Source organism: Bos taurus, chromosome 4 (assembly GCF_002263795.3).
Source record: "Bos taurus isolate L1 Dominette 01449 registration number 42190680 breed Hereford chromosome 4, ARS-UCD2.0, whole genome shotgun sequence".
NCBI lineage: Eukaryota > Metazoa > Chordata > Mammalia > Artiodactyla > Bovidae > Bos > Bos taurus.
In genome coordinates, this window is record NC_037331.1 from 98216682 (window position 1) to 98240609 (window position 23928).

Here is a 23928-nt window from a genome sequence, read left to right on the forward strand (position 1 = left end):
CGGTAACATATGCAATGTATTAACTATATATTTTGAATGTGTATACACACACGTGAACACACATTTACACATATACAAAAGTCTGGAGGAAACAGTACTTACTCTTGTAATGGTATCATGAATGGTGAGAATATAGGTGATTAATATTTCCTTATTTATAACCTATATTTTTCAGTTTTACTATAGTGAGTATAAATCATTTTTTCTTGATAAGAAATTACTTTAACAATTTCACTAACCCAAATTAATTTCTTGATCAGTTTTCTATATAGCACACTTACATTATTTCCAATTTTTTCACGTGAATAAAAATATTGAAATTAAAAGAAAAAGAGGAATCTCACATGAACATTGTCTTAAGGGAAAAGAAGCCTAAAAGTTTAGGGCTTCTTAGGACTTGAGTACATAGCATTTTTTTTCCAATCACAAAGTTTGTTTTTTAAGAAAGTGACAAGAATCACTAATATATGATGAATATTAGCATACAAGGATCCTGTCCAGGTGGTTAACAGACAAACATATTCTTATACTTCGATAGTTTCCATGCTCTGAGGGGAAAAAAAAATTTTACAACAGTTGAGTAATAAGATAGGAACAATTAAAATAGATGCACATTTTAATTTTCCATGTGCATTATTTTAATTTGTTGATAAAATTTCACTCTTATAAAATAATTCATGCATTTTTTTTATCAGGGAGAACTTTCTCGAGGTAACAGTGTTTGATGTTCATTAACTTGAATCTTATGAAAGGATGAAAGGACTTTCCTGCTCGTGCCAGGGCAGGGTGCTTCCTCTGCAGCCAGCACATTTCAGTGGGGCAGAAGACCTCTAACTGGCTCCCTCGGGGCTGTTTCTGCACGCACCATGGTCTCCTTTGTGGAGCTCAGTACCAAGGCTAAGGTGCCCATCTTGGGCCTGGGCACCTGGAAAGTAAGTGTGCACATATGTGGACACCTTCTTCCCTTGAGGGCCTTTGGGCATTTCCTCCTGTCCTGAGGGAAAGCCCAGAGGCAAGGGTTTTGGGGAAGTAAATATTGGGCGCTGGAGGCAGGACTGAGTTGCTTTCTGAGGGCTGATTCAGCGGTAGTGCTCCAAGACTGACTTTTTCTAGCAGTGGTGAGAGCTTTCTTAGCAAGTATCAAGTTTTAAGCGGTTTAAGTGGAAGTGTTAGTTGCTCAGTTGTGTCTGACTCTTTGTGACCCCATGGACTGTAGCCCACCAGAAGAAAGGATAGGTTGATCAGTCGTAAATGTTTCTTTTTCTTTCATTCTTTGGCTTGGCTAGATTAGACAGAATGTGGTATTTTTAATGCCCTTCCTTCCTTCCTTCTCTCTTTTTTCTTCCTCCCTTCCTTCCCCCCTCCCTCTCTCTCTTTCCTTCTCTCTTTTCTTCGAAGAAAGAAAAACTTTCTGCCTTCGAGTGAGGGGAGACATTCCATTTTTACAAGGTTTTCTATTTCTCCTTTTCTGAAACAATAATTATATAATGTCTTTTATCTACTGACTCTTAGGTGTATGCCTGGTGCTGTACTTCAAATTTGACACTCACTATGGCACTTACCACAATCACCTCATGTATATTCGTGCAAGTGCGTGCTAAATCACTTCAGTCTTGTCCAACTCTTTGTGACCCTATGGACTATAGCCCACCAGGCTCCTCTGTCCATGGGGTTCTCCAGGCAAGAACACTGGAGTGGGTTGCCATGCCCTTCTCCAGGGGATCTTCTTGATCCAGAAATCGAACTCTCATCTCTTACATCCCCTGCATGGGCAGGCGGATTCTTTACCATTAGCATCACCTGGGAAGCAGCAATAGCTTCACGAGGCAGATTCTCTCGTCATTATTCCCATTTTGCAGACAAGGTTTAGAGAAATTAAGCAATCTTCTCAGATCACACACCTAGCATGAGATAAGCCTGAATTTATGAGGTAATAACTACTTTCTCTCTGGAAATTCCTTTAGTTTATTTCAAAATCCAGTGTGTAGCCTGGTCATTAGAAAAAGTTTTCAGTCTCTTTTACGTACCTTGACTTCCCTGGTGGCTCAGATGGTAAAGTGTCTGACTGCAATGCGGGAGACCTGGGTTTGATCCCTGGGTTGGGAAGATCCCCTGGAGAAGGAAATGGCAACCCACTCAAGTACTCTTGCCTGGAAAATCCCATGGATGGAGGAGCCTGGTAAGCTACAGTCCATAGGGTTGCAGAGAGTCGGACATGATTGAGTGACTTCACTTCACTTCACTTCTGTATACCCGGAGACATTTCTGGGCTGGAGCATAAACCTGAATCAGAAGGGAATAGGCTTGAGCTAGGATGGGACATGATGCTCTAATCATAAAGTTAATTCACTTTTCTTCCTTCTCTTTTGAAAAGTTTTCCAAAGCATGCTTTCTTCCCAGGTATCCCCTAGAAAAAGGGATCTCAGGGAAATCTTGGTTTGGAGAAGTTGGCTGAGTAAGACAGTCTGTTGAAGGTGGTCTGGGGAGATGGTTTTTTCTTTTTCCTTCCAGTCTGGCCTAGGAGAAGTCAGAGAGGCTGTGAAGGGGGCCATTGACATAGGATATCGCCACTTGGACTGTGCTTATGCCTACGAGAATGAGCATGAGGTGGGGGAAGCCATCCAAGAGAAGATCCAAGAGAAGGCTGTGAAGCGGGAAGAACTCTTCATAGTGAGCAAGGTACCCAGGGCTCACCTGGTGGGAAGACTGCACTTCAAAGCAGGCAGAAGTGTTGGATCTAGTCAGCACCCAGAATTCTGTCTTTCCGTACTGTTCGAGGGGTTCTGGAGGCAAGAATACTGAAGTGGTTTGCCATTCCCTGCTCTAGTGGATCACATTTACTATCTAGAGTCTCAGTGACCCTAGCACAAATATATATAATTCATCTCACTATATGGCGCATCCCTGTTGGCTCAGAACTCTCCACTATGACCCATCCATCTTGGGTGGCCTTGCACAGCATGGCTTTGTTACACAAGGCTGTGATCCATGTGATCACTTTGGTTAGCTTTCTGTGATTGTGGTTTTCATTCTGGAGGCTTTGGGATTATAGTTTTTGCTTCTGGATGAGGTTAAGAGGCAAGCTTCATTATGGGAGGGACTGGCTGTGGGGAAATCTGGGTCTTGTTCAGGTGGGCAGGGACATGCTCAGTTAATCTTTAATCCAGTTATCTGCTGTGGGTGGACTGTGCTCCCTTCCTATTAGTTGTTTGGCCTGGGGCAACTCAGTCCTGGAGTTTACATGCTCTATGGTAGGGCTACTCAGCTCAGTTTAGCTTAGTTGTGTCCAACTCTTTGCGACCCCAGGGACTACAGCACGCTAGGCTTCCCTGTCCTTCACCAACTCCCAGAGCTTGCTCAGACTTCTGTCTATTGAGTCAGTGATGCCATCCAACCATCTCATCCTCTGTCATCCCCTTCTCCTCCCTCCTTCAATCTTTCCTAGCATCAGGGTTTTTTCCAAGGAGTCAGTTCTTCGCATCAGGTGGCCAAAGTTTCAGCTTCAGTATCAGTCCTTCCAATGAATATTCAGGACTGATATCCTTTAGGAGGGACTGGCTGGATCTCCTTGCAGTCCAAGAGACTCTCAAGAGCCTTCTCCAACACCACAGTTCAAAAGCATCAATTCTTCGGTGCTCAGCTTTCTTCATAGTCCAACTCTCACATCCATACATGACCACTGGAAAAACCACAGCTTTGACTAGACGAACCTTTGTAGGTAGGGCTACTGGAGACCTTCAAAAAGGAGGAGATACCAAGGGAACATTTCAAGCAAAGATGGGCACAATAAAGAACAGAAATGGCAAGGAACTAACAGAAGCAGGAGCAATTAAGAAGAAATGGCAAGAATACACAGAACTATACAAAAATGATCTTAATGACCCAGATAACCATGATGGTGTGATCACTCACCTAGAGCCAGGCAGGCATCCTGGAATGCAAAGTCAAGCGGACCTTATGAAGAATTACTACAAACAAGCTAGTGGGGGTGATGGAATTGCAGCTTAGCTATTTCAAATCCTAGAAGATGATACTGTTAAAGTGCTGCACTCAATATGCCAGCAAATTTGGAAAAGTCAGCAGTGGCCACAAAACTGGCAAAGGTCAGTTTTCATTCCAATCCCAAAGAAAGGCAATGCCAAAGATTGCTCAAGCTACTATATAATTGTGCTCATTTCACATGCTAGCAGGACAATGCTCAAAATCCTTCAAGCTAGTCTTCAACAGTATGTGACCTGAGAACTTCTAGATGTGCAAGCTAGATTTAGAAAAGGCAGAGGAACCAGAGACCAAATTGCCAACAACTGTTGGGTCATAGAAAAAGCAAGGGGATTCCAAATATATATATATACTTCTGCTTTATTGACTACACTGAAGCCTTTGACTGTGTGGACCACAACAAACAGTGGAAAATTATTAAAGAGATGGGAATGCCAGACCACCTTACCTGCCTCCTGAGAAAACTGTATGCAGGTCAAGAAGCAACAGTTAAAACCAGACATGGAACAAAGGACTGTTTCAAAATTGGGAGAGGAGTATGATAAGGTTGTATATTGTCACCCTGCTTGTTTAACTTATATGCAGAGTACATCATGTGAAATGCCAGACTGGATGAATCACAAGCTGGAATCAAAATTGCCAAGAGAAATACCAACAGCCTCAGATATGTAGATGATACAGCCCTAATGGCAGAAAGAGAAGAGAAACTAAAAAGCCTCTTGATGAAAGTGAAAGAGGAGAGTGAAAAAGCTTGCTTAAAACTCAACATTCAAAAAACAAAGATCATGGCATCTAGTCCCATCACTTCATGACAAGTAGATGAAGAAAAAATGGAAACAGTGGCAGACTTTATTTTCTTGAGCTCCAAAATCACTATGGACAGTGACTGCAGCCATGAAATTAAAAGACACTTGCTCTTTGGAAGGAAAGCTATGACAACCCTAGGCGGAATATTAAAAAGCAGAGATATCACTTTGCCAACAAAGGTTCATATAATCAAAGCCATGGTTTTTTCAGTAGTCATGTACGGATGTGACAGTTGGACTATAAAGAAGGTTGAGGACTGAAGAATTGATGCTTTAAATTGTGGTGCTGGAGAAGACTTTTTAGTGTCCCTTGGACAGCAAGGAGATTGAACTATTCAATGCTAAAGGAATTCAACCCTGAATATTCGTTGGAAGGACTGAGGCTGAAGCTGAAGCTCCAGTACTTTGGCCATGATGCAAAGATCTGACCCATTGGAAAAGACCCTAATGCTGGGAAAGATTGAGGGCAGGAGGAGAAAGGGTTACAGAGGATGAGATGGTTGAATGGCATCCCTGACTCAATGGAGCAAACTCAGGGAGACAGTGAAGGACAGGGAAGCCTGGCATTCTGGGTCCATGGGGTCACAAAGAGTTGGACATGACCGAGTGACTGAACAACAAGAACAATTCAGGTCATTTCCCCCAGCTGTCTTCATCACTGCCTTTATAACATCCCTGGACGCAAACATCCACATTATCATCCAGTGTCGTGCACTGATGCTGATGCTACCCACCCTTCTCGAGTGGGTTCCCCCCAGAGGAGTAGTCTCCATTGAGCCAGGGTGGTGTCTTTAGCATCTCTGTTCCCTATTGGTGGGCTCCATCTTCCCCCTGGCAGCCAAGAGCTAAGGCTACAATTGGATCCTGAAGCTCCACCTTTCAGCACTGTGGTCTCAGTGGTTGTAGGCCAGAGGTTCTCAGCTGGCAGGTACTGTGGAAAATGGTGGGACATACTTATTGTCATATATGAATTTCGCTTCAGTTCAGGCTAGTAAAAGGCAAGTTACAGAATGTTATAAAAAGAGGGAGGGGTGGGGTGAGAGAGGGTTGAGAATCACTGAATATGCATTATACCCAATTTACTAAAAGGGACTAGTTACAGGTACTTGGAAAGTGCATGTATCTAGTGGGACAAATAGACCCCACTGGTTGTGTCTGGATAAATTCCTTGTAGAGTTATTATTGGTGGCCCATGGGCTCAGAGACATAGGAGAGCAGTAGAGGACCACCTGTTCCCAAAGGCTTAGGAACTTAAATCCTGGCCACAATCCACGACTTCAGAAACCCTACTGCTGAGGAAGAGAATAGCGCCTGTAAACAAACACTGAGTCTGTGCCCAAATATGGTACCTGATGTAACAAATACATAGAATACCAGGTGAGTCAAAAAGATAACTTGCCCTTGACACTTGAGATGTCAGTGACTTCCAGAGTGACCTGGTGACCTTGCATCCCTGGATGATACATCTTAACCAGCTGTGCTGTAAATGGCCTGCCCCTGGGGTTAGCTCAAGCTGAGGGTCAAAAAGCAGGGAAAGCAGAGAAAGGTAGCCCCTTCTCTGTCCATTGCCGATTTCTCCCTGCTCTGCTCTCTGCAGTTGTGGCCCACCTTCATGGAGAAGCATCTAGTGAGGGAATCCTGTCAGAAGACCCTCAAGGATCTGAGACTGGACTATCTGGACCTCTACCTCATTCACTTTCCACAGGCTTTACAGGTTGAAGTTCCTCCCCATCCCAATCTCTGGTTCCTGGGCACGTGTTGGAAGATAGCAGCTGTGTCAGGAGTGGGGAGGGGAGGGTTGGGGGCTGGAGGCTGGGGACCAAGGGGAACTGAAGCAAGAGGCCTTGCACTTCAGGACTCCACAGGAAAGTTTTCAGGATGAGACGGTGGAGCAGAAAGACACTGGCCTGAAAAGGAGTCCAAGTCCATGGACCAGTGTGGAGGTGACCCCACATCTTGGCTTTCTCTGTTACATTTGAAAAAACCATGATTTCTAGCAGCCCAGGCAAGCTGCAACTGCCACTCTGCTTTGGTCCTGATTCCATGCCAAGGGCTCTCCTCCCAGGGCAGCTCTTACATAATGCTGTTTCAGGGTTCAATCCTCTCATTAACTGATGCACTGGGAATGCCGTTTTGGAGAAGAGCCCAAGTATGATCGTGCTGAAAGGTAGGCAGTGCTCAGTGAGGAAATAGGACTCTGCTCCTACCAGAGAGCCTGAGGGACATGAATTCCCAGCTCTCTCACCTCATGAAATTGAACTTTGTCCCCAACTGTTTGTGAGAAGTCCATGTCCCCGGGGCTAATGGTGGCTTCTGGAATGATTTTATGATAGATTTTAAAATCAGTCCAGCAATTTCTGGGAATTCCTTGAGGGTCCAATGGTCAGGACTCCATGCTTTCATGCCAAGGGCATGGGTTCAATCCCTGATTAGGAAACTAAGATCTCAGAAGCCGTGTGGCATGGCCAAAAGAAGAAGAAAAAAAAGTCCAGTAATTTCTAAAATATAAGAACTTATGTTTTATACTCTAGCAGATTGATCTAGAGATTTTATTTCAATTCAGCTTCTTGAAATTTATACTGTGGAGCTCAGAAAAAAAAAAATGGTATGCAGATGTGGGTGTTTAGGATGAGTCAGGATCCTGAAACCTCACTTGACAGAATCAAGTGTTCAGATGCACACTGCACTAAGCTTCTTGTTTTGCATTTACAGCCTGGGGAGGACCTTGTTCCCAAAGATGATAAAGGCAATACCATCATCAGTAAAGCAACATTCTTAGACACTTGGGAGGTAGGTTCCGTCTTATTCTCAGTGGGCTAGAGTGAAAACTTGCCTTCAGTCATCTACAAGGGTCTATACCAGTGTGAAGGAGCCCAGGTGCTCGATGAGGTTTTACCTCATCATGATTTTCTCCTTCCTAATCACCTTAGACTTTTGGGGTTCACCTGACACTTCTTATATTTTTGAAAACTAAGACCAAATCCTCAAAGGAGACTGGGAATACAACATGCCTGACTTCAGAGGATACCCAGTTTATTCTTAAACCAGGGTTTGAAACAGTGTTGCCCTGGGATTGCAGGTATTGATTAAAATAACTTCAGTCAGTTCAGTTCAGTTCAGTCGCTCAGTCATGTCCAACTCTTTGCGACCCCATGAATCGCAGCATGCCAGGCCTCCCTGTCCATCACCAACTCCTGGAGTTCACTCAGACTCATGTCCATCGAGTCACTGATGCCATCCAGCCATCTCATCCTCTGTCATGCCCTTCTCCTCCTGCCCCCAATCCCTCCCAGCATCAGAGTCTTTTCCAATGAGTCAACTCTTCGCATGAGGTGGCCAAAGTATTGGAGTATCAGTTTCACCATCAGTCCTTCCAATTAATACCTAGGACTGATCTCCTTTAGAACGGACTGGTTGGATCTCCTTGCAGTCCAAGGGACTCTCAAGAGTCTTCTCCAACACCACAGTTCACAAGCATCAATTCTTCGGTGCTCAGCTTTCTTCACAGTCCAACTCTCACATCCATACATGACCACAGGAAAAACAATAGCCTTGACTAGACGGACCTTTGTTGGCAAAGTAATGTCTCTGCTTTTGAATATGCTATCTAGGTTGGTCATCACTTTCCTTCCAAGGAGTAAGCATCTTTTAATTTCATGGCTGCAATCACCATCTGCAGTGATTTTGGAGCCCCCCAAAATAAAGTCTGACACTGTTTCCCCTGTTTCCCCATCTATTTGCCATGAAGTGATGGGACCATATGCCATGAGCTTAGTTTTCTGAATGTTGAGCTTTAAGCCAACTTTTTCACTCTCCTCTTCTTTCACTTTCATCAAGAGGCTTTTTAGTTCCTCTTCACTTTCTGCCATAAGGGTGGTATCATCTGCATATCTGAGGTTATTGATATTTTTCCCAGCAATCTTGATTCCAGCCTGTGCTTTTTCCAGCCCAGCGTTTCTCATGATGTACTCTGCATAGAAATTAAATAAGCAGGGTGACAATATACAGCCTTGACGTATTCCTTTTCCTATTTGGAACTAGTCTGTTGTTCCATGTCCAGTTCTAACTGTTGCTTTCTGACCTGCATATAGGTTTCTCAGGAGGCAGGTCAGGTGGTCTGGTATTCCCATCTCTTTCAGAATTTTCCACAGTTTATTGTGATCCACACAGTCAAAGGCTTTGGCATAGTCAAGAAAGCAGAAATAGATGTTTTTCTGGAACTCTCTTGCTTTTTCCATGATCCAGCGGATGTTGGCAATTTGATCTCTGGTTCCTCTGCCTTTTCTAAAACCAGCTTGAACATCTGGAAGTTTACGGTTCACGTATTGCTGAAGCCTGGCTTGGAGAATTTTGAGCATTACTTTACTAGTGTGTGAGATGAGTGCAATTGTGCGGTAGTCTGAGCATTCTTTGTCATTGCCTTTCTTTGGGATTGGAATGAAAACTGACCTTTTCCAGTCCTGTGGCCACTGCTGAGTTTTCCAAATTTAGTGCAGGTTATTTAACTCCTCCAAACCTCAGTTTCTTGTGCTTTTTAAAAGAAAGATCTTCCAATAGATACTAATAATATAAAGCTTCCTGGGTGACTCAGTGGTAAAGAATCTGCCTGCCAATGCAGGGGACATGGATTTCATCCCTGATCTAGGAAGATTCCCTGTGCCTGGGAGGAACTAAGCCGGTGCACCGCAATAATGAGACTGTACTCTAGATTGTACTCAGCAGGAACTACTGAAGCCCATGCGCCCTAGAGCCTGTGCTCTGCAAAAAAGAGCAGCCCCTGCTCACCACAACTGGAGCAAGCCCTCGTGCAGCAATGAAGACCCAGTGTGACCAAAAATAAAAATAAATTCATCAAAAAATAACAGAAAGACATTTAAAAGTTAGCAATAATAAAAGAGCAGTGATTATGTGATTAAAAGCCATTCTAAATAATAAGCCATTGGCAATATCTCATGAGCAAGAGCGTATACACACACACACACACACACACACACACACAGTTGCTTCGGTTGTGTCTGACTCTTTTCGACCCTATGGTCTGCAGCCCACCAGGCTCCTCTGTCCATGAGATTCTCCAGGCAAGGATACTGAAGTGGGTTGCCATGCCCTCCTCCAGGGATATATGTGTGTGTGTGTATGTGTGTGTATATATATATATATATACACACACGTAAATCAAGTTCTCTTGGGAAAATCTTATGAAGGCTTCATTCTGTCAAACATTCTGCTATCTTGAGCATATAATTAAGTATAAACACATAGTAAATGTGACAGAACATCACTGCTGTACAAGCCAAAAGCTGGTTGAGCCCACATACATGAAGGTGGGTTCAAACTTCAAGTTTAAAAATGCTGTTTTTCTTAGATTTACATATTCTGTTTAACCTAACGACCACACAAGTCTTTATCCAACTACATAATCTTAAACACTTGTTTGATATACTCAATAAAACAAATTTATGAAGCCTGAATTTTCAAGAAAATATACTACTTTCTTTCTGCTAGTGCCAAAAGAGTACCCATAAAGAGAAAGGTGAATTCTGGTACTTAGCTAGTTTTTTAAAAAGTCAACATGTTTATTTTCCTAACACAAACAACCTCCTGTGAGAGAAATATTTCAGGAGGAAGATTTAATGAACCATCTAATGGTGGGAAATCAATCCTGAATATTCATTGGAAGGACTGATGCTGAAGCTGATGCTTCAATACTTTGGCCACCTATTGCAAAGAACTGACTCATTAGAAAAGACCCTGATGCTGGGAAAGATTGAAGGCAGGAGGAGAAGGGGACAACAGAGGATGAGATGGTTGGATGGCATCACCAACTTGATGTACATGAGTTTGAGCAAGCTCGGGAGTTGGTTATGGACAGGGAAGCCTGGTGTGCTACAGTCCATCGGGTTGCAAAGAGTTGGACATGACTGAGCGACTGAACTGAATTGAATGTTTTATGTGCATGGACTCAATTCAGTGAATGTTTTATTCCTGAGAATGGAAGTTATGATAAGACCTACCACAGAGCCTACGATTTTAATAGACTAAGCTTTTGCATTAAATTTGACAAGAGGGCTCTGTCATATACATTACCTTGGTAAAACAAGACCTCTGAAATATCTTAGGGATTATTCTTTGTGAGATATGGAGTCTGAGACACCTCTAGTGTTGTTTCCACAAAAGTTTTGACCTTATTCTTATTTTCTATTTCTTTTTTTTTTAAGTTATGAAATTATGAGAACACATTTACATGAGACTTGGAAAACACAAGACAAAGTTACATATAGTTCCACTAAATGTTATGATGTTTTTAAGTAGATAAATTGAGATTTTTAGTTGGAGTTTCAATATCAAACTCTCAAAAATTAATGGAATGAATAGACAGAAAAGTAGAAGGAAGTAGTAGACCTGAAAAGTACCATGAACCAATTCAACATAATTAAGATTTACAGAATTTTCACACAACAATACGATACGAATTCAAGTTCTCATAGACTATCAACTGGGAGACACTGGAACACATCCAGGGATATGAAACAAGTTGCAAAAGTTTTATGGTCTAAATGTATTGAAATCATACAGAGTCTGTTCTCTTCATCACTGTGGATTTATGTTAGAAATCAAGATATGTGAATATAACCCACATATTTTCAAGTGCAGTGTGACATTTACCAGGAGAGAGCTCTTTGACTTATCCATTGAAAGCCTCAATAAGGTTAGAAGACAGAAAGAACACAGAGGGCGAGTGCAGGGAAGAAAGCATTTAAACGAGAAAGTAGTACCAAAGGTACTTTTAAAACTCCATGTATTTGGAAATTAAATGTCCACTTTTAAATGATGTTGCCCTCATTCTTAACAAATACTTAATATATTGTTTTCATTGTGACAACTATATCATTGTTCTCTGCAAAAAGTACCCTGATTTTCACATTGCTGTATCCTTAGAATGGATTTGAGAATGATTACTAAATGAAAGATTTTGATGATCAGGTTCAAAGCATCTAGGAAGAAAAGGCAGGACTGAAGCAATCAACGTTTATGTGGACCCATAACCAGTTCAACAGAAACCTTCTTGAACACCCTGAAGCAGATGGGAGAAAAAGAGTAGAACAACATCAAGATGTATCATGCACCCACCTGTACCTGCCCCACGGTACACAGAAACAGTTACACTGCTTCATGGCCCAACTCAGGCGGCTTGGGGACTTTGCAATCTCATCAGTTCTAAATTTTATTTGTCCAATTTAAAGACTACATCAGCTACCCTAGTGGTTCTCTCTATGCATTAAAATCACCTGGGGAGTTTTAACGATCCCAGTGCTGAGGCCACATGTTACACAAATTTGGTAAGAAACTCTAAGGGTAGAATCTGGGCATCAGTGTATATATATATATATATATATATATATATATACACATGTATTTTTAACTATTTATTTTTGGCTGCCCTGGGTCTTCATAGTTGCCCTTGGGCTTCCCCTAGTTATGGAGAGCATGGGCTACTCTCTAGTTGCAGTGCACCAGCTTCTCGCTGCTTCTCTCCTGGGACATGGGCTCCAGGTGCACGGGCTCAGTAGTTGTGGTGCACGGGCTTAGTTGCTCCACATGCAGCATGTGATATCTTCCTGGACCAGGGATCCAACCCGTGCTCCCTGCACTGGGAGGCGGATTCTCAACCATTGGACCACCAGAGAAGAGTCTAGGCATCAGTTCAGTTTAGTTCAGTCGCTCAGTCATGTCCAACTCCTTGCAACTCCATGAATCGCAGCACGCCAGGCCTCCCTGTCCATCACCAACACCCGGAGTTCACCCAGACTCACGTCCATTGAGTCAGTGATGCCATCCAGCCATCTCATCCTCTGTCATGCCCTTCTCCTCCTGCCCCCAATCCCTCCTAGCATCAGAGTCTTTTCCAATGAGTCAATTCTTCGCATGAGGCGGCCAAAGTACTGGAGTTTCAGCTTCACCATCAGTCCTTCCAAAGAAATCCCAGGGCCGATATCCTTCAGAATGGACTGGTTGGATGTCCTTGCAGTCCAAGGGACTCTCAAGAGTCTTCTCCAACACCACAGGTCAAAGGCATCAATTCTCCGGCGCTCAGCCTTCTTCACAGTCCAACTCTCACATCCATATGTGACCACAGGAAAAACCATAGCCCTGACTAGACGAACCCTTGTTGGCAAAGTAATGTCTCTGCTTTTGAATATGCTATCTAGGTTGGTCATAACTTTCCTTTCAAGGAGTAAGCGTCTTTTCATTTCATGGCTGCAATCACCATCTGCAGGGATTTCGGAGCCCCCCAAAATAAAGTGTGACACTGTTTCCACTGTTTCCCCATCTATTTCCCATCAAGTGACGGGACCGGATGCCATGATCTTCGTTTTCTGAATGTTGAACTTTAAGCCAACTTTTTCACTCTCCTCTTTCACTTTCAGCAAGAGGCTTTTGAGTTCCTCTTCACTTTCTGCCATAAGGGTGGTGTCATCTGCATATCTGAGGTTACTGATATTTCTCCCGGCAATCTTGATTCCAGCTTGTGTTTCTTCCAGCCCAGCATTTCTCATGATGTACTCTGCATATAAGTTAAATAAACAGGGTGACAATATATAGCCTTGATGTACTCCTTTTCCAATTTGGAACCAGTCTGTTGTTCCATGTCCAGTTCTAACTGTTGCTTCCTGATCTGCATATAGATTTCTCAAAAGGCAGATCAGTTGGTCTGGTATTCCCACCTCTTTCAGAATTTTCCACAGTTTATTGTGATCCACACAGTCAAAGGCTTTGGCATAGTCAAGAAAGCAGAAATAGATGTTTTTCTGGAACTCTCTTGCTTTTTCCATGATCTAGCGGATGTTGGCAAATTGATCTCTGGTTCCTCTGCCTTTTCTAAGACCAGCTTGAACATCAGGAAGTTCACGGTTCACATATTGCTGAAGCCTGGCTTGGAGAATTTTGAGCATTACTTTACTAGCGTGTGAGATGAGTGCAATTGTGCGGTAGTTTGAGCATTTTTTGTCATTGCCTTTCTTTGGGATTGGAATGAAAACTGACCTTTTCCAGTCCTGTGGCCACTGCTGACTTTTCCAAATTTGCTGGCATATTGAGTGCAGCACTTTTAAAGCATCATCTTTCAGGATTTGAAAGAACTCAACTGGAATTCCATCACCTCCACTAGGTTTGTTCGTAGTGATACTTTCTAAGGCCCACTTGACTTCACATTCCAGGATGTCTGGCTCTAGGTCAGTGATCACACCATCGTGATTATCTGGGTCATGAAGATCTTTTTTGTACAGTTCTTCTGTGTATTCTTGCCACCTCTTCTTAATATCTTCTGCTTCTGTTAGGTCCATACCATTTCTGTCCTTTATCGAGCCCATCTTTGCATTAAATGTCCCCTTGATATCTCTGATTTTCTTGAAGAGATCTCTAGTCTTTCCCTTTCTGTTGTTTTCCTCTATTTCTTTGCATTGATCACTGTAGAAGGCTTTCTTATCTCTCCTTGCTATTCTTTGGAACTCTGCATTCAGATGCTTTTATCTTTCCTTTGCTCCTTTGCTTTTCACTTCTCTTCTTTTCACAGCTATTTGTAAGGCCTCCCCAGACAGCCATTTTGCTTTTTTGCATTTCTTTTCCATGGGGATGGTCTTGATCCCTGTCTCCTGTACAATGTCACGAACCTCATTCCATAGTTCATCAGGCACTCTATCTATCCGATCTAGGCCCTTAAATCTATTTCTAACTTCCACTGTATAATCATAAGGGATTTGATTTAGGTCATACCTGTATGGTCTAGTGGTTCTCCGTCTAGGCATCAGTATGTTTTAAAGCTGTCAGGTGATTCCAAATTGCAGCCACGTTTGAGAACCACTGGCTCGACTGTCCCCCGGTCACCTCATGCTTGTCCTCGCCTCAGAGGCTTTGCTCCTACTTTCCTCTCTACTCATGGGCTGGATGGAAAATTCCTTTCCCCCCCTTCTTTCTTATTTTTTAAATGATGGACATATGATAACACATTTACAGGAGAGTTGGAAAATACAGAACAAGGTTACATATAGCTCCACCATATATTACAATTATCTTTTTAGTAGATAAATTAAGATTTTTAGTTGGAATGTCAATTACAAGCTCTCAAAAATTAATAGAATGAATAGTCAGAAAAGTAGAAGGCTATAGTAGATCTGAAAAGCACTATCAACCAATTCGATGTAATTAAGATTTATGCAATTTTCACACAACAGCAGGATACAGATTCTATTCAAGTTCCCACGGACTATAAACCAGGAGACACTGGAACATATCCAGAAACATAAAACTAGGTACAAAAATGTCATGGCCTTTTGTAATCATGCCGAGTCTGTTCTCTTATCTCTGTGGGTTTATGTTAGAAGTCAAATTCTTTTTATTAGTTCTGCTAATCCACACACATATTCCTGTCCCAGAGAGGACTAAGCCAAACTAGGGTCCCTCTGGCAGTGGCCAAAGTTTTCCCTTTCTATGACAGGCCATGGAGGAGCTGGTGGACGAGGGGCTGGTGAAAAACATTGGGATCTCCAACTTCAACCACTTTCAGATCGAGAGACTCTTGAACAAACCTGGACTGAAATACAAACCAGTGATTAACCAGGTAAATTGTTTAGTAAAGGGTAAGGGTTCTGCTCTATTATTTCTTAGATGTCTGGAGGCAAGTTCAATGATTTGCACTAAGTCTCATCTTGAAGGTCAGGCATCACATACTTTGTGGGTCATGGGAGAAGGGTCTTGGGGTCTGGTTTAGCCAGCCTAGCAGGGGCCAGGATTTGGCCTTTGCTGATAGACCTTTTTCTCTGTGTAGAACTCCCTATGAGCAGCTCAAAGAGCAGGTGGATTTTCCCAGTGATGAGAATTCTTGCTTTTACAGATTGAGTGTCACCCATATCTCACGCAGGAGAAATTGATCCAGTACTGTCAGTCCAAGGGCATCAGTGTCACGGCTTACAGCCCGCTAGGCTGTCCAAATAGATCTGGGTAAGGCATCTGATCTTTCTCTCGACATTCTTTTAAGAAAGCCATCAGAAAGAAAAATGCGTGTAAGGCAATGTGCCTGGCATACTCAAACAGTGGGGAAAATATGGGAACTTAAAGAAAAAAAAAAAAACAAAAAACGGCAACCCTTTGGGAATACTCCAGTTTAGCCACCCAGCACTGGACCAGCCTTTGCAAAAATTCCTGAGGCTTCAGAACCCATGGGTGGACCCATGGGTAAGACATGAAGCTTTCAAATCCTTTTGCCTTATCTACCGCATGAGGAAGACTGAGATCAGCCTTGGGCCCATCACTGGAGTAATATTCATCTATATATGGTAGCCATGGTGATTATGCACACCAACCATCTTTCTCTCCCTAGGGCTAAACCAGAGGACCCTTCTCTACTGGACGATCCCAAGATTAATGAGATTGCTGCAAAGCACAAAAAATCCACAGCCCAAGTATAATGTGTAGTTTCTTAACCTGCCACAAACTAGTCTTGTGTGATTCTTAATATTGTCTTCATTTAACTCCTGTATTTATTTTATTTTGGGGGCTATGCCGGGTTTCCATTGCTGCGAGAGGGATTTCTCTAGTTGGGGTGAGTGGGGGCCACTCTCTGTTGCCAGGCATGGGCTTCTCACTGCAGTGGCTTCTCTTGCTGCAGGCTTCAGTAGTTGTGGTGCATGGGCTTAGTTGCTCTGAGGCATGTGGGATCTTCCCAGATCAGGGATCGAACCAGTATTCCTGGCATGGCAAGGAGGATTCCTAACCACTGGACCATTGGGAAAGCACCCGTTTTACTCCTTGAAGGGAAAGTGAAAAAGAGAGGAAGCCCTCTAAGGCCTTTCCTTGAAAGTCTGTTTGTTTGGACCTCCAGGAAATAGCATGGTTATCACTGAAACAGGGATGGCCTCTAACAAGTTCTGTTGAGACTGGAGGACCAAGAATAAGAACATGGCTTTGCAGCCAAAACTCTTGGGTTCAGATCCCAGATCCGCTACTTATCAGCCTCACGATCCCAAACACTATCCCAGGTCACTTTATTTTTTAAAAAGGAAGAAGACAGGGTTGTTGTGAGGATTAAGGGAGAGATTGAGCAGAGGACTGAGAAGTTATCTGATAGCTATAAAGTGCTCAGTGTGTATTAGCTATTGTAACTTAATAAAGACATAGTGAATGGCAGAGATGTTTCATTTTCTGAAAAAGTAGAGGGAGTGGTCGTTGCAGATGAGTGTAAACGAGAAGTCCCCTTCTGCACAGGTTCTGATCCGGTTCCATATCCAGAGGCACGTGATTGTAATTCCCAAGTCTGTGACGCTCGCACGCATCGCTGAGAACTTTCAGGTAAGGTTCTGGCTGGTTCAGTTCAGTTCAGTGGCTCCGTCGTGTCCGACTGTTTGCAACCCCATGGACTGCAGCACACCAAGCTTCCCTGTCCTTCACCAACTCCCGAAGCTTGCTCAGACTCCTGTCCATCGAGTCAGTGATGCCATCCAACCATCTCATCCTCTGTCATTTCCTTCTTCTCCTGCCTTCAATTTTTCCCAGTATCAGGGTCTTTTCAAATGAGTCAGTTCTTCACATTAGGTGGCCAAAGTATTGGAGTTTCAGCTTCAGCATCAGTCCTTCCAGTAAATATTCAGGACTGATTTCCTTTAGGATTGACTGGTTTGATTTCCTTGCAGTCCAAGAGACTCTCAAGAGTCTTCTCCAACACCACAGTTCAAAAGCATCAGTTCTTCGGTGCTCAGCTTTGTTTATAGTCCAACTCTCACATCCATACATGACTACTGGAAAAACCATAGCTTTGACTAGATGGACCTTTGTCAGAAAAGTAGTGTCTCTGCTTTTTAATATGCTGTCTATGTTGATCATAGCTTTTCTTCCAAGGAGCAAACTGGTTTTCTCAGTGGAGGAGGGGATGGGAGAGACTCCGTCACCAGGTCTCTCATGCTGTCCCTGTGTTTTCTGTGGGCTTCCACCACCTTCTCACCACCTTGCCATCTCTCAGGCCAGGGAGCTGACCTCAGGGCTGAGATGAATGACCCATGACCAAGGGTGGGCTAGGGGAGCAGCCGGTGATGTCCTGTCAGGTCTGAGCACAGCTGTACCTCTCACCACTGACCGAGAAGGTCTTGGCTGTCCCTAAGCAGTTATGTTGTGGGCCACACACAACAGCAGACTGTCCTGCCTAAGCCTCTGCCTCCCAGCAGCAGGAGAGGTATAGATCGTACTAGAAGACCTGCCTTCCTGGAGGAACCCACGTGTCCATCGGGGGCATGCACACTGTGCAGTTCAGAGCCTGTAAGGCAAGGAGGCTTACAGGCTTTGGAACACAAAACCTCAGAAACATGGCAGTCTCTGTGTAGCACCCAATTTAGAGCCATTCGTGTCTGGTGGACATAAGGGGAGAAACTCCCTTGGCTAGTTACTGCTGTGGATGTGAGCTTGCTCCCTGCTAGTGTGGCTGGAGATCTCAAATTGCACTGGCTTGCTGATGATGTTCTGGAACTCTCACTTTTCCAGGTCTTTGACTTTAAACTGAGCGAGGAGGAGATGGCGACCCTACTCAGCCTCGACAGAAACTGGCGGTACTACACCTTTAACTCTTGAGTGGCGCCGGGCTGAGTTAATTAGGAGGATTGCCAGGAGTCTGTCTCAACTGGTAGAAGTTTAGCTAGAAGGACCGAAAGATAACTGGAACTACTTTTATTTCAAATGCCATTTTCTGGCGGTGTTGAAAATCAAAACTGGAATACCTAGACTCATTGGGAGAAAAGAGCGGGCGTGTGTGCTCAGTCACTCAGTTGCATCTGACCCTTTGCGACCCCACAGGCTGCAGCCCACCAGGCTCCTCTGCCCATGGGGATCCTCCAGGCAAGAATACTGGAGTGGGTTGCCATGCCTTCCTGCTGGGGATCTTTCCGACCTAGGGACTGAGCCCAGGTCTCCTGCATTGCAGGCAGATTCTTTACTATCTGAGGCACCGGGGTAGACATATCCTTAACTGCTGCATATTGTTGGAACTCCTGGATGTCGAAGTGGAATCTTAAGAGAGAACATGTTGTCAATAGGTAGAAGGCAGAGGCAGTCATTCACCCTTTCATCCACTAAGTATTTATTGAGCATTTACTATGTGCCAGGCACTCTCTAGTGCTTGGGATATCATCTAGACAAAGTTCCTGCCTTCACAGTCTTACATTCTAGTAAGGGAGTGCAGAAACAAACTCACAAATGAATATGTTGAGTAAGTGTGAATCCTACAACTGACAAAGAAAGTGAATTGTAGGAAGGCATTGTCTACCTTCTCTACTCCATTCCATTCCCTGTTCTATCTAACTTCTCTATTTTCTATTGAGAGAATACAGAAATAAGCTCTCTCTTTATATATATGTGTGTGTATATATATATACACACACACATATATATATCAGACTGCAATAAAGGCTATGCAGAAAAATCAAGTAGGGTAGTAAGGGAATAGGGACTGGAGAGTGGTGGGGGAGTGATCCCTTACAATAGGGGGAGTCAGAGGAAGCTTTGCTGATCGGTGACAGTTGAGCAGAAACCTGAAGGAAGTGAGGGATGAGCTGTGTGGATACCTGGGGAAGAGCATTCTAGGCAGTGAGGACAGCATGTGCAAAGGCCCTGAGGTGGAATTGTGTTTAGAGCACTTGAGTAAGATGGCGAGTGGGGCTGGAGCAGAGCAAGTGAGCAGCAGAGGGAGAAGAGGCGAGGTCAGCAGTGTCAGGGGCTCAGAGCAAGCAGAGCCAGGTAGACACTGTGAGGAAGGCCTTTGGTTTGGGCTCTGAGGGTGCTGAGAAGCCAGTTGAGGATTCTGAGCCAAGGAGTGGCATGATGGGGCTTGTGCTTTAAAAGCCCCACTCTGACTTCTGAATTGAGAGACTACAGGGAGACTGTTGTGATAACCCAGGGGAAAAGACGACAGTGGCTGGACCTGGGTAATGGTAAGTAGAGAGAACCATCTTATTCTAAATACATTGGGAAAGCAGAGCCAATCGGATCTGAGCCATTAGGATTCAAAGGAGGCTCCAGATCTTTGGTTCTGGTGTTGCCTGAATCACACACAAGATGGAATTGCCATTTGGGGGAAAGAAATCAGGAGTTTGCCTTGGGAAATGTTTACAATACCCAGTAAAGTTCTAAGTGTGTGAAAAGTGAAAGTGTTAGTCACTCAGTCGTGTCTGACTCTTTGCAACCCCATGGACTGTAGCCCGCCAGGCTCCTTTGTCCATGGAATTCTCCAGGCAAGAATACTGGAGTGAGTCGCCGTTTCCTACTCCAGGGGATCTTCTTGACCCAAGCATTGGACCCGAGTCTCTTGAGTCTCCTTCATTGGCAGGTGGATTTTTTACCACTGCGCCACCTGGGAAGCCCTTACTTTTGTTGCAGAACAACAAGCAGCAGCTACTTAGAATGAAAAGGAGTGTCAAAAGTAAAATGAGGGAGGTGGGAGGGAGGCTCAAGAGGAAGGGGATATATGTATACTTATGACTGATTCACCTTGTTGTATGGCAGAAACCAACACAACATGGTAAAGCAATCATCCTCCAATTAAAAAAAAAAAAGTAAAAACAGCAAAAAAAAAGTAAAATGAGGGACTTCCCTGGTACTTCAGTGGCTAGGACTCCATGTTCCCAATGCAGGAAGCCTGGGTTCTATCCATGGTTGGGCAACTATTAATAAATCCCACATGCCACAATTAAAGATTCCACATCCCAAAATGAAGTTTGAAGATCCTATGTGTCACAACGAAGACCAGAACAACTAAATAAAATAAAATTTTAAAAGTAAAGTAATATCTTCCTGGAGAGGAAACTGCTTTTCCACCAGAGGCATTAGAGGGGTGGGACTCAGGAATGAATCCAGATCAGATCAGATCAGATAAGTCATTCAGTCGTGTCCGACTCTTTGTGACCCCATGAATCGCAGCACGTCAGGCCTCCCTGTCCATCACCAACTCCCGGAGTTCACTGAGACTCACATCCATCGAGTCAGTGATTTCATCCAGTCATCTCATCCTCTGTTGTCCCCTTCTCCTCTTGCGCCCAATCCCTCCAGCATCAGAGTCTTTTCCAATGAGTCAGCTCTTTGCATGAGGTGGCCAAAGTACTAGAGTTTAGCATCATTCCTTCCAAAGAAATCCCAGGGCTGATCTCCTTCAGAATGGACTGGTTGGATCTCCTTGCAGTCCAAGGGACTCTCAAGAGTCTTCTCCAACAGCACAGTTCAAAAATACCAATTCTTCGGCGCTCAGCCTTTTTCACAGTCCAACTCTCACATCCATACATGACCACAGGAAAAACCATAGCCTTGACTAGACGGACCTTTGTTGGCAAAGTAATGTCTCTGCTTTTGAATATGCTATCTAGGTTGGTCATAACTTTCCTTCCAAGGAGTAAGCGTCTTTTAATTTCATGGCTGCAGTCACCATCTGCAGTGATTTTGGAGCCCCCCAAAATAAAGTGTGACACTGTTTCCACTGTTTCCCCATCTATTTTCCATGAAGTGATGGGACCGGATGCCATGATTTTAGTTTTCTGAATGTTGAGCTGTAAGCCAACTTTTTCACTCTCCTCTTTCACTTTCATCAAGAGGCTTTTGAGTTCCTCTTCACTTTCTGCCGTAAGGGTGGTGTCATCTGCATATTTGAGGTTATTGATATTTCTCCCGGCAATCTTGATTCCAGCTTGTGTTTCTTCCAGTCCAGCGTTTCTCATGATGTACTCTGCATAGAAGTTAAATAAACAGGGTGACAATATACAGCCTTGATGAACTCCTTTTCCTATTCATTCCTTTTCCTATTCCTTTTAAATAGGAAAAGGAATGAATCCACCCTGTTCAAATCCCAGCTCTAACACTTAATGTTATTAGACTTGTGACCTTGGGTAAATTTCCCAGGCTGGTTTCTTTATTTACAAAATTGGAATGATAGGATTAAATACAGCTCAGATCTCTTGAGTGTTAGCTTAGAATGTGCCAGGCACCCTAAGCCCAGTGCATGTATCATTAACTCATTCAGTGATCATAACAAGCCCAAGTTATTCTATTGTTGTTCCTTCCAGGGTTATTATTAGCTACCATTATGAAGCTTTCTCAGAGAAGGCAATGGCACCCCACTCCAGTACTCTTTCGCTTGGAAAACCCCATGGACGGAGGAGCCTGGTGGGCTGCCGTCCATGGGGTCGCTAAGAGTCGGACATGATTGAGCGACTGCACTTTCACTTTTCACTTTCATGCATCGGAGAAGGAAATGGCAACCCACTCCAGGGTTCTTGCCTGGAGAATCCCAGGGACGGGGGAAGCCTGGTGGGCTGCCATCTATGGGGTCACACAGAGTTGGACAAGACTAAAAAGACTTAGCAGCAGCAGCAGCAGCAGCAGCATGAAGCTTTCTGGTATCCTGGTCACCGTCCCCCCACCCTCCCTCCTAGCACACCCTTCAGATCTGTTTGATGGAAGGTGGAGGAAGACTTGGGTTCTTATAAAATCTTGGGGGAAGGGGAGAAGCTGAGAGGGCACAAAGCTCATAGGATCCATGAGGAAGAATGCTGTTTAACCCAGAGTTTAACATTGGCATATCCTTTACGACTGTTTTCTCTGCAGGCTGAAAAGTCTGGAGGAGTATCCCTTCTATGCAGAATATTGAAGCTGAATCTCTTAATGCACATTCTCCTTCTTCATCTTACCGAAGTGTAATTCTCTCCACCAGTGTCCTGTTGTAGCCAAGCTTGTCTGAAATCACACCGAGCCTGCCCTGCTGAAGTCCAGGGGTTAGGCAGTTGCTGTATCTGGACTGATTTGTTCAACCAAAGGAACAGAGTACAAAGGGGAGATTCGACTTAGATAAGCCACTTACACGTTTTTTTCTGCTTCTTAGATCTGATCACGGGGACTCCACTAAACTTGAGGATACGATGACTGAAAATAATAAAGAATAATAATAACCAACAGGTATTGAGAGTTTACTATGCGCCAGCACTATTTGGGTGATTTTTGTATGTGTGATTCACTGAATCCTGCCCCTTAGAGGGAGATATGCTTACATTTCTCAGAAGATGAAATGCAGGAATGGGGAGGCCAAGGCACTTCGTCAGGGCCACTCAGGTTATAAGTGGATGAGCCAGGTTTCAAAGGCTCTGGGAGATCTTCGGTTTCACTGGCAATCAAAATGTCATCTACATACTGAAGAAAGGCTCCCTCATATAACTGTAGGTCCTTTAGATCTTTGGCTAGGGCTTCCCTAAAACTGGGAGAAGCATTCTTGAATCTCTAGGGAGGCACAGTCCACCAGAACTGCTGTTTCAATTTGGTCTCTGGGTCATCTTATTCAAAAGCAAAAAATCCCTGTGATTCAGGACTTTAGGATGTGCAATAAAAGGTCTCTTTGTGACCCCATGGACTGTAGCCCACCAGGCTCCTCTTCCATGGGATTCTCCAGACAAGAATACTGGAGTGCGTAGCCACTCTCTTCTCCAGGGGATCTTTCTGACCTAGGGATGGAATCCAGGTCTCCTCCCTTGCAGGTGGATTCTACCATCTGAGCCACCAGGGAAGCTATATAGGCCCAAAACTGTAAGCCAGCAGAAATCTCCAAAGAAAGTAAGGTATAGGGGTTGGGTGCCACCAGATGAATGTCCTCAGCTACCTGATTTATTGCTCTCAGGTCCTGTATAAAGTGATATTCTTGGGTCTCTGGCTTTTGGACTGGTAAGATGGGAGTGCTGTGTGGTGACTGGCAAGGACAGATGAGGTTATATCCATGAAGGCACATATTACTGGCTGGATTCCCTCTTTGACATGTTCCCTTAAGGTCTATTGTTTTAAGTTCAGAATGTTAGACCTTGGATGGAGTTCTGCCTATGCCGGGTGTTGCTAACTTTTCTCTTTGTGGGTTCCCATCTGCCCAAACATCCCATCTTACCTTCTGCAAGATCTCTTCAGGTAATTTCAGGCACTCAGCATTTCCTACCTATAGTAATGCTGCCTGAAGCAAGTAAGATTATCCTGGCAGCACCTTCATGTCCATCCTTTCTTGGGAAAAAGTTTCTCTTGCATTTATTTTACTCAAGAGGTCTCTCGTCCCAGCAGACGTACTGGA

At 43.9% G+C, this 23928-nt stretch overlaps 1 protein-coding gene across 5 annotated transcripts; it reads left to right on the forward strand.

The window, feature by feature from the left end:
• The first annotated feature begins 756 nt into the window (after window positions 1-756).
• AKR1B10 (aldo-keto reductase family 1 member B10) lies at window positions 757-22778 on the forward strand. 5 transcript variants are annotated; one of them, NM_001102088.2, is given in 10 exon segments: window positions 774-932; window positions 2512-2679; window positions 6403-6519; window positions 7518-7595; window positions 15301-15423; window positions 15697-15803; window positions 16183-16264; window positions 17067-17150; window positions 18333-18397; window positions 22434-22778. In NM_001102088.2, coding segments are annotated over 10 exon segments (933 nt in total). In that variant the 5' UTR covers window positions 774-866; the 3' UTR covers window positions 22477-22778.
• The last annotated feature ends 1150 nt before the right edge of the window (window positions 22779-23928 follow it).

Bases quoted from the DNA above. Each gene is read 5' to 3' on its own strand.
- AKR1B10 (XM_005205761.5), top strand. From the start codon at position 867: ATGGTCTCCTTTGTGGAGCTCAGTACCAAGGCTAAGGTGCCCATCTTG. The intron at 15,424-15,696 runs GTAAATTGTTTA...TTGCTTTTACAG, and splicing joins ACAAACCAGTGATTAACCAG to ATTGAGTGTCACCCATATCT. The intron at 16,265-17,066 runs GTATAATGTGTA...CCTTCTGCACAG, and splicing joins ACAAAAAATCCACAGCCCAA to GTTCTGATCCGGTTCCATAT.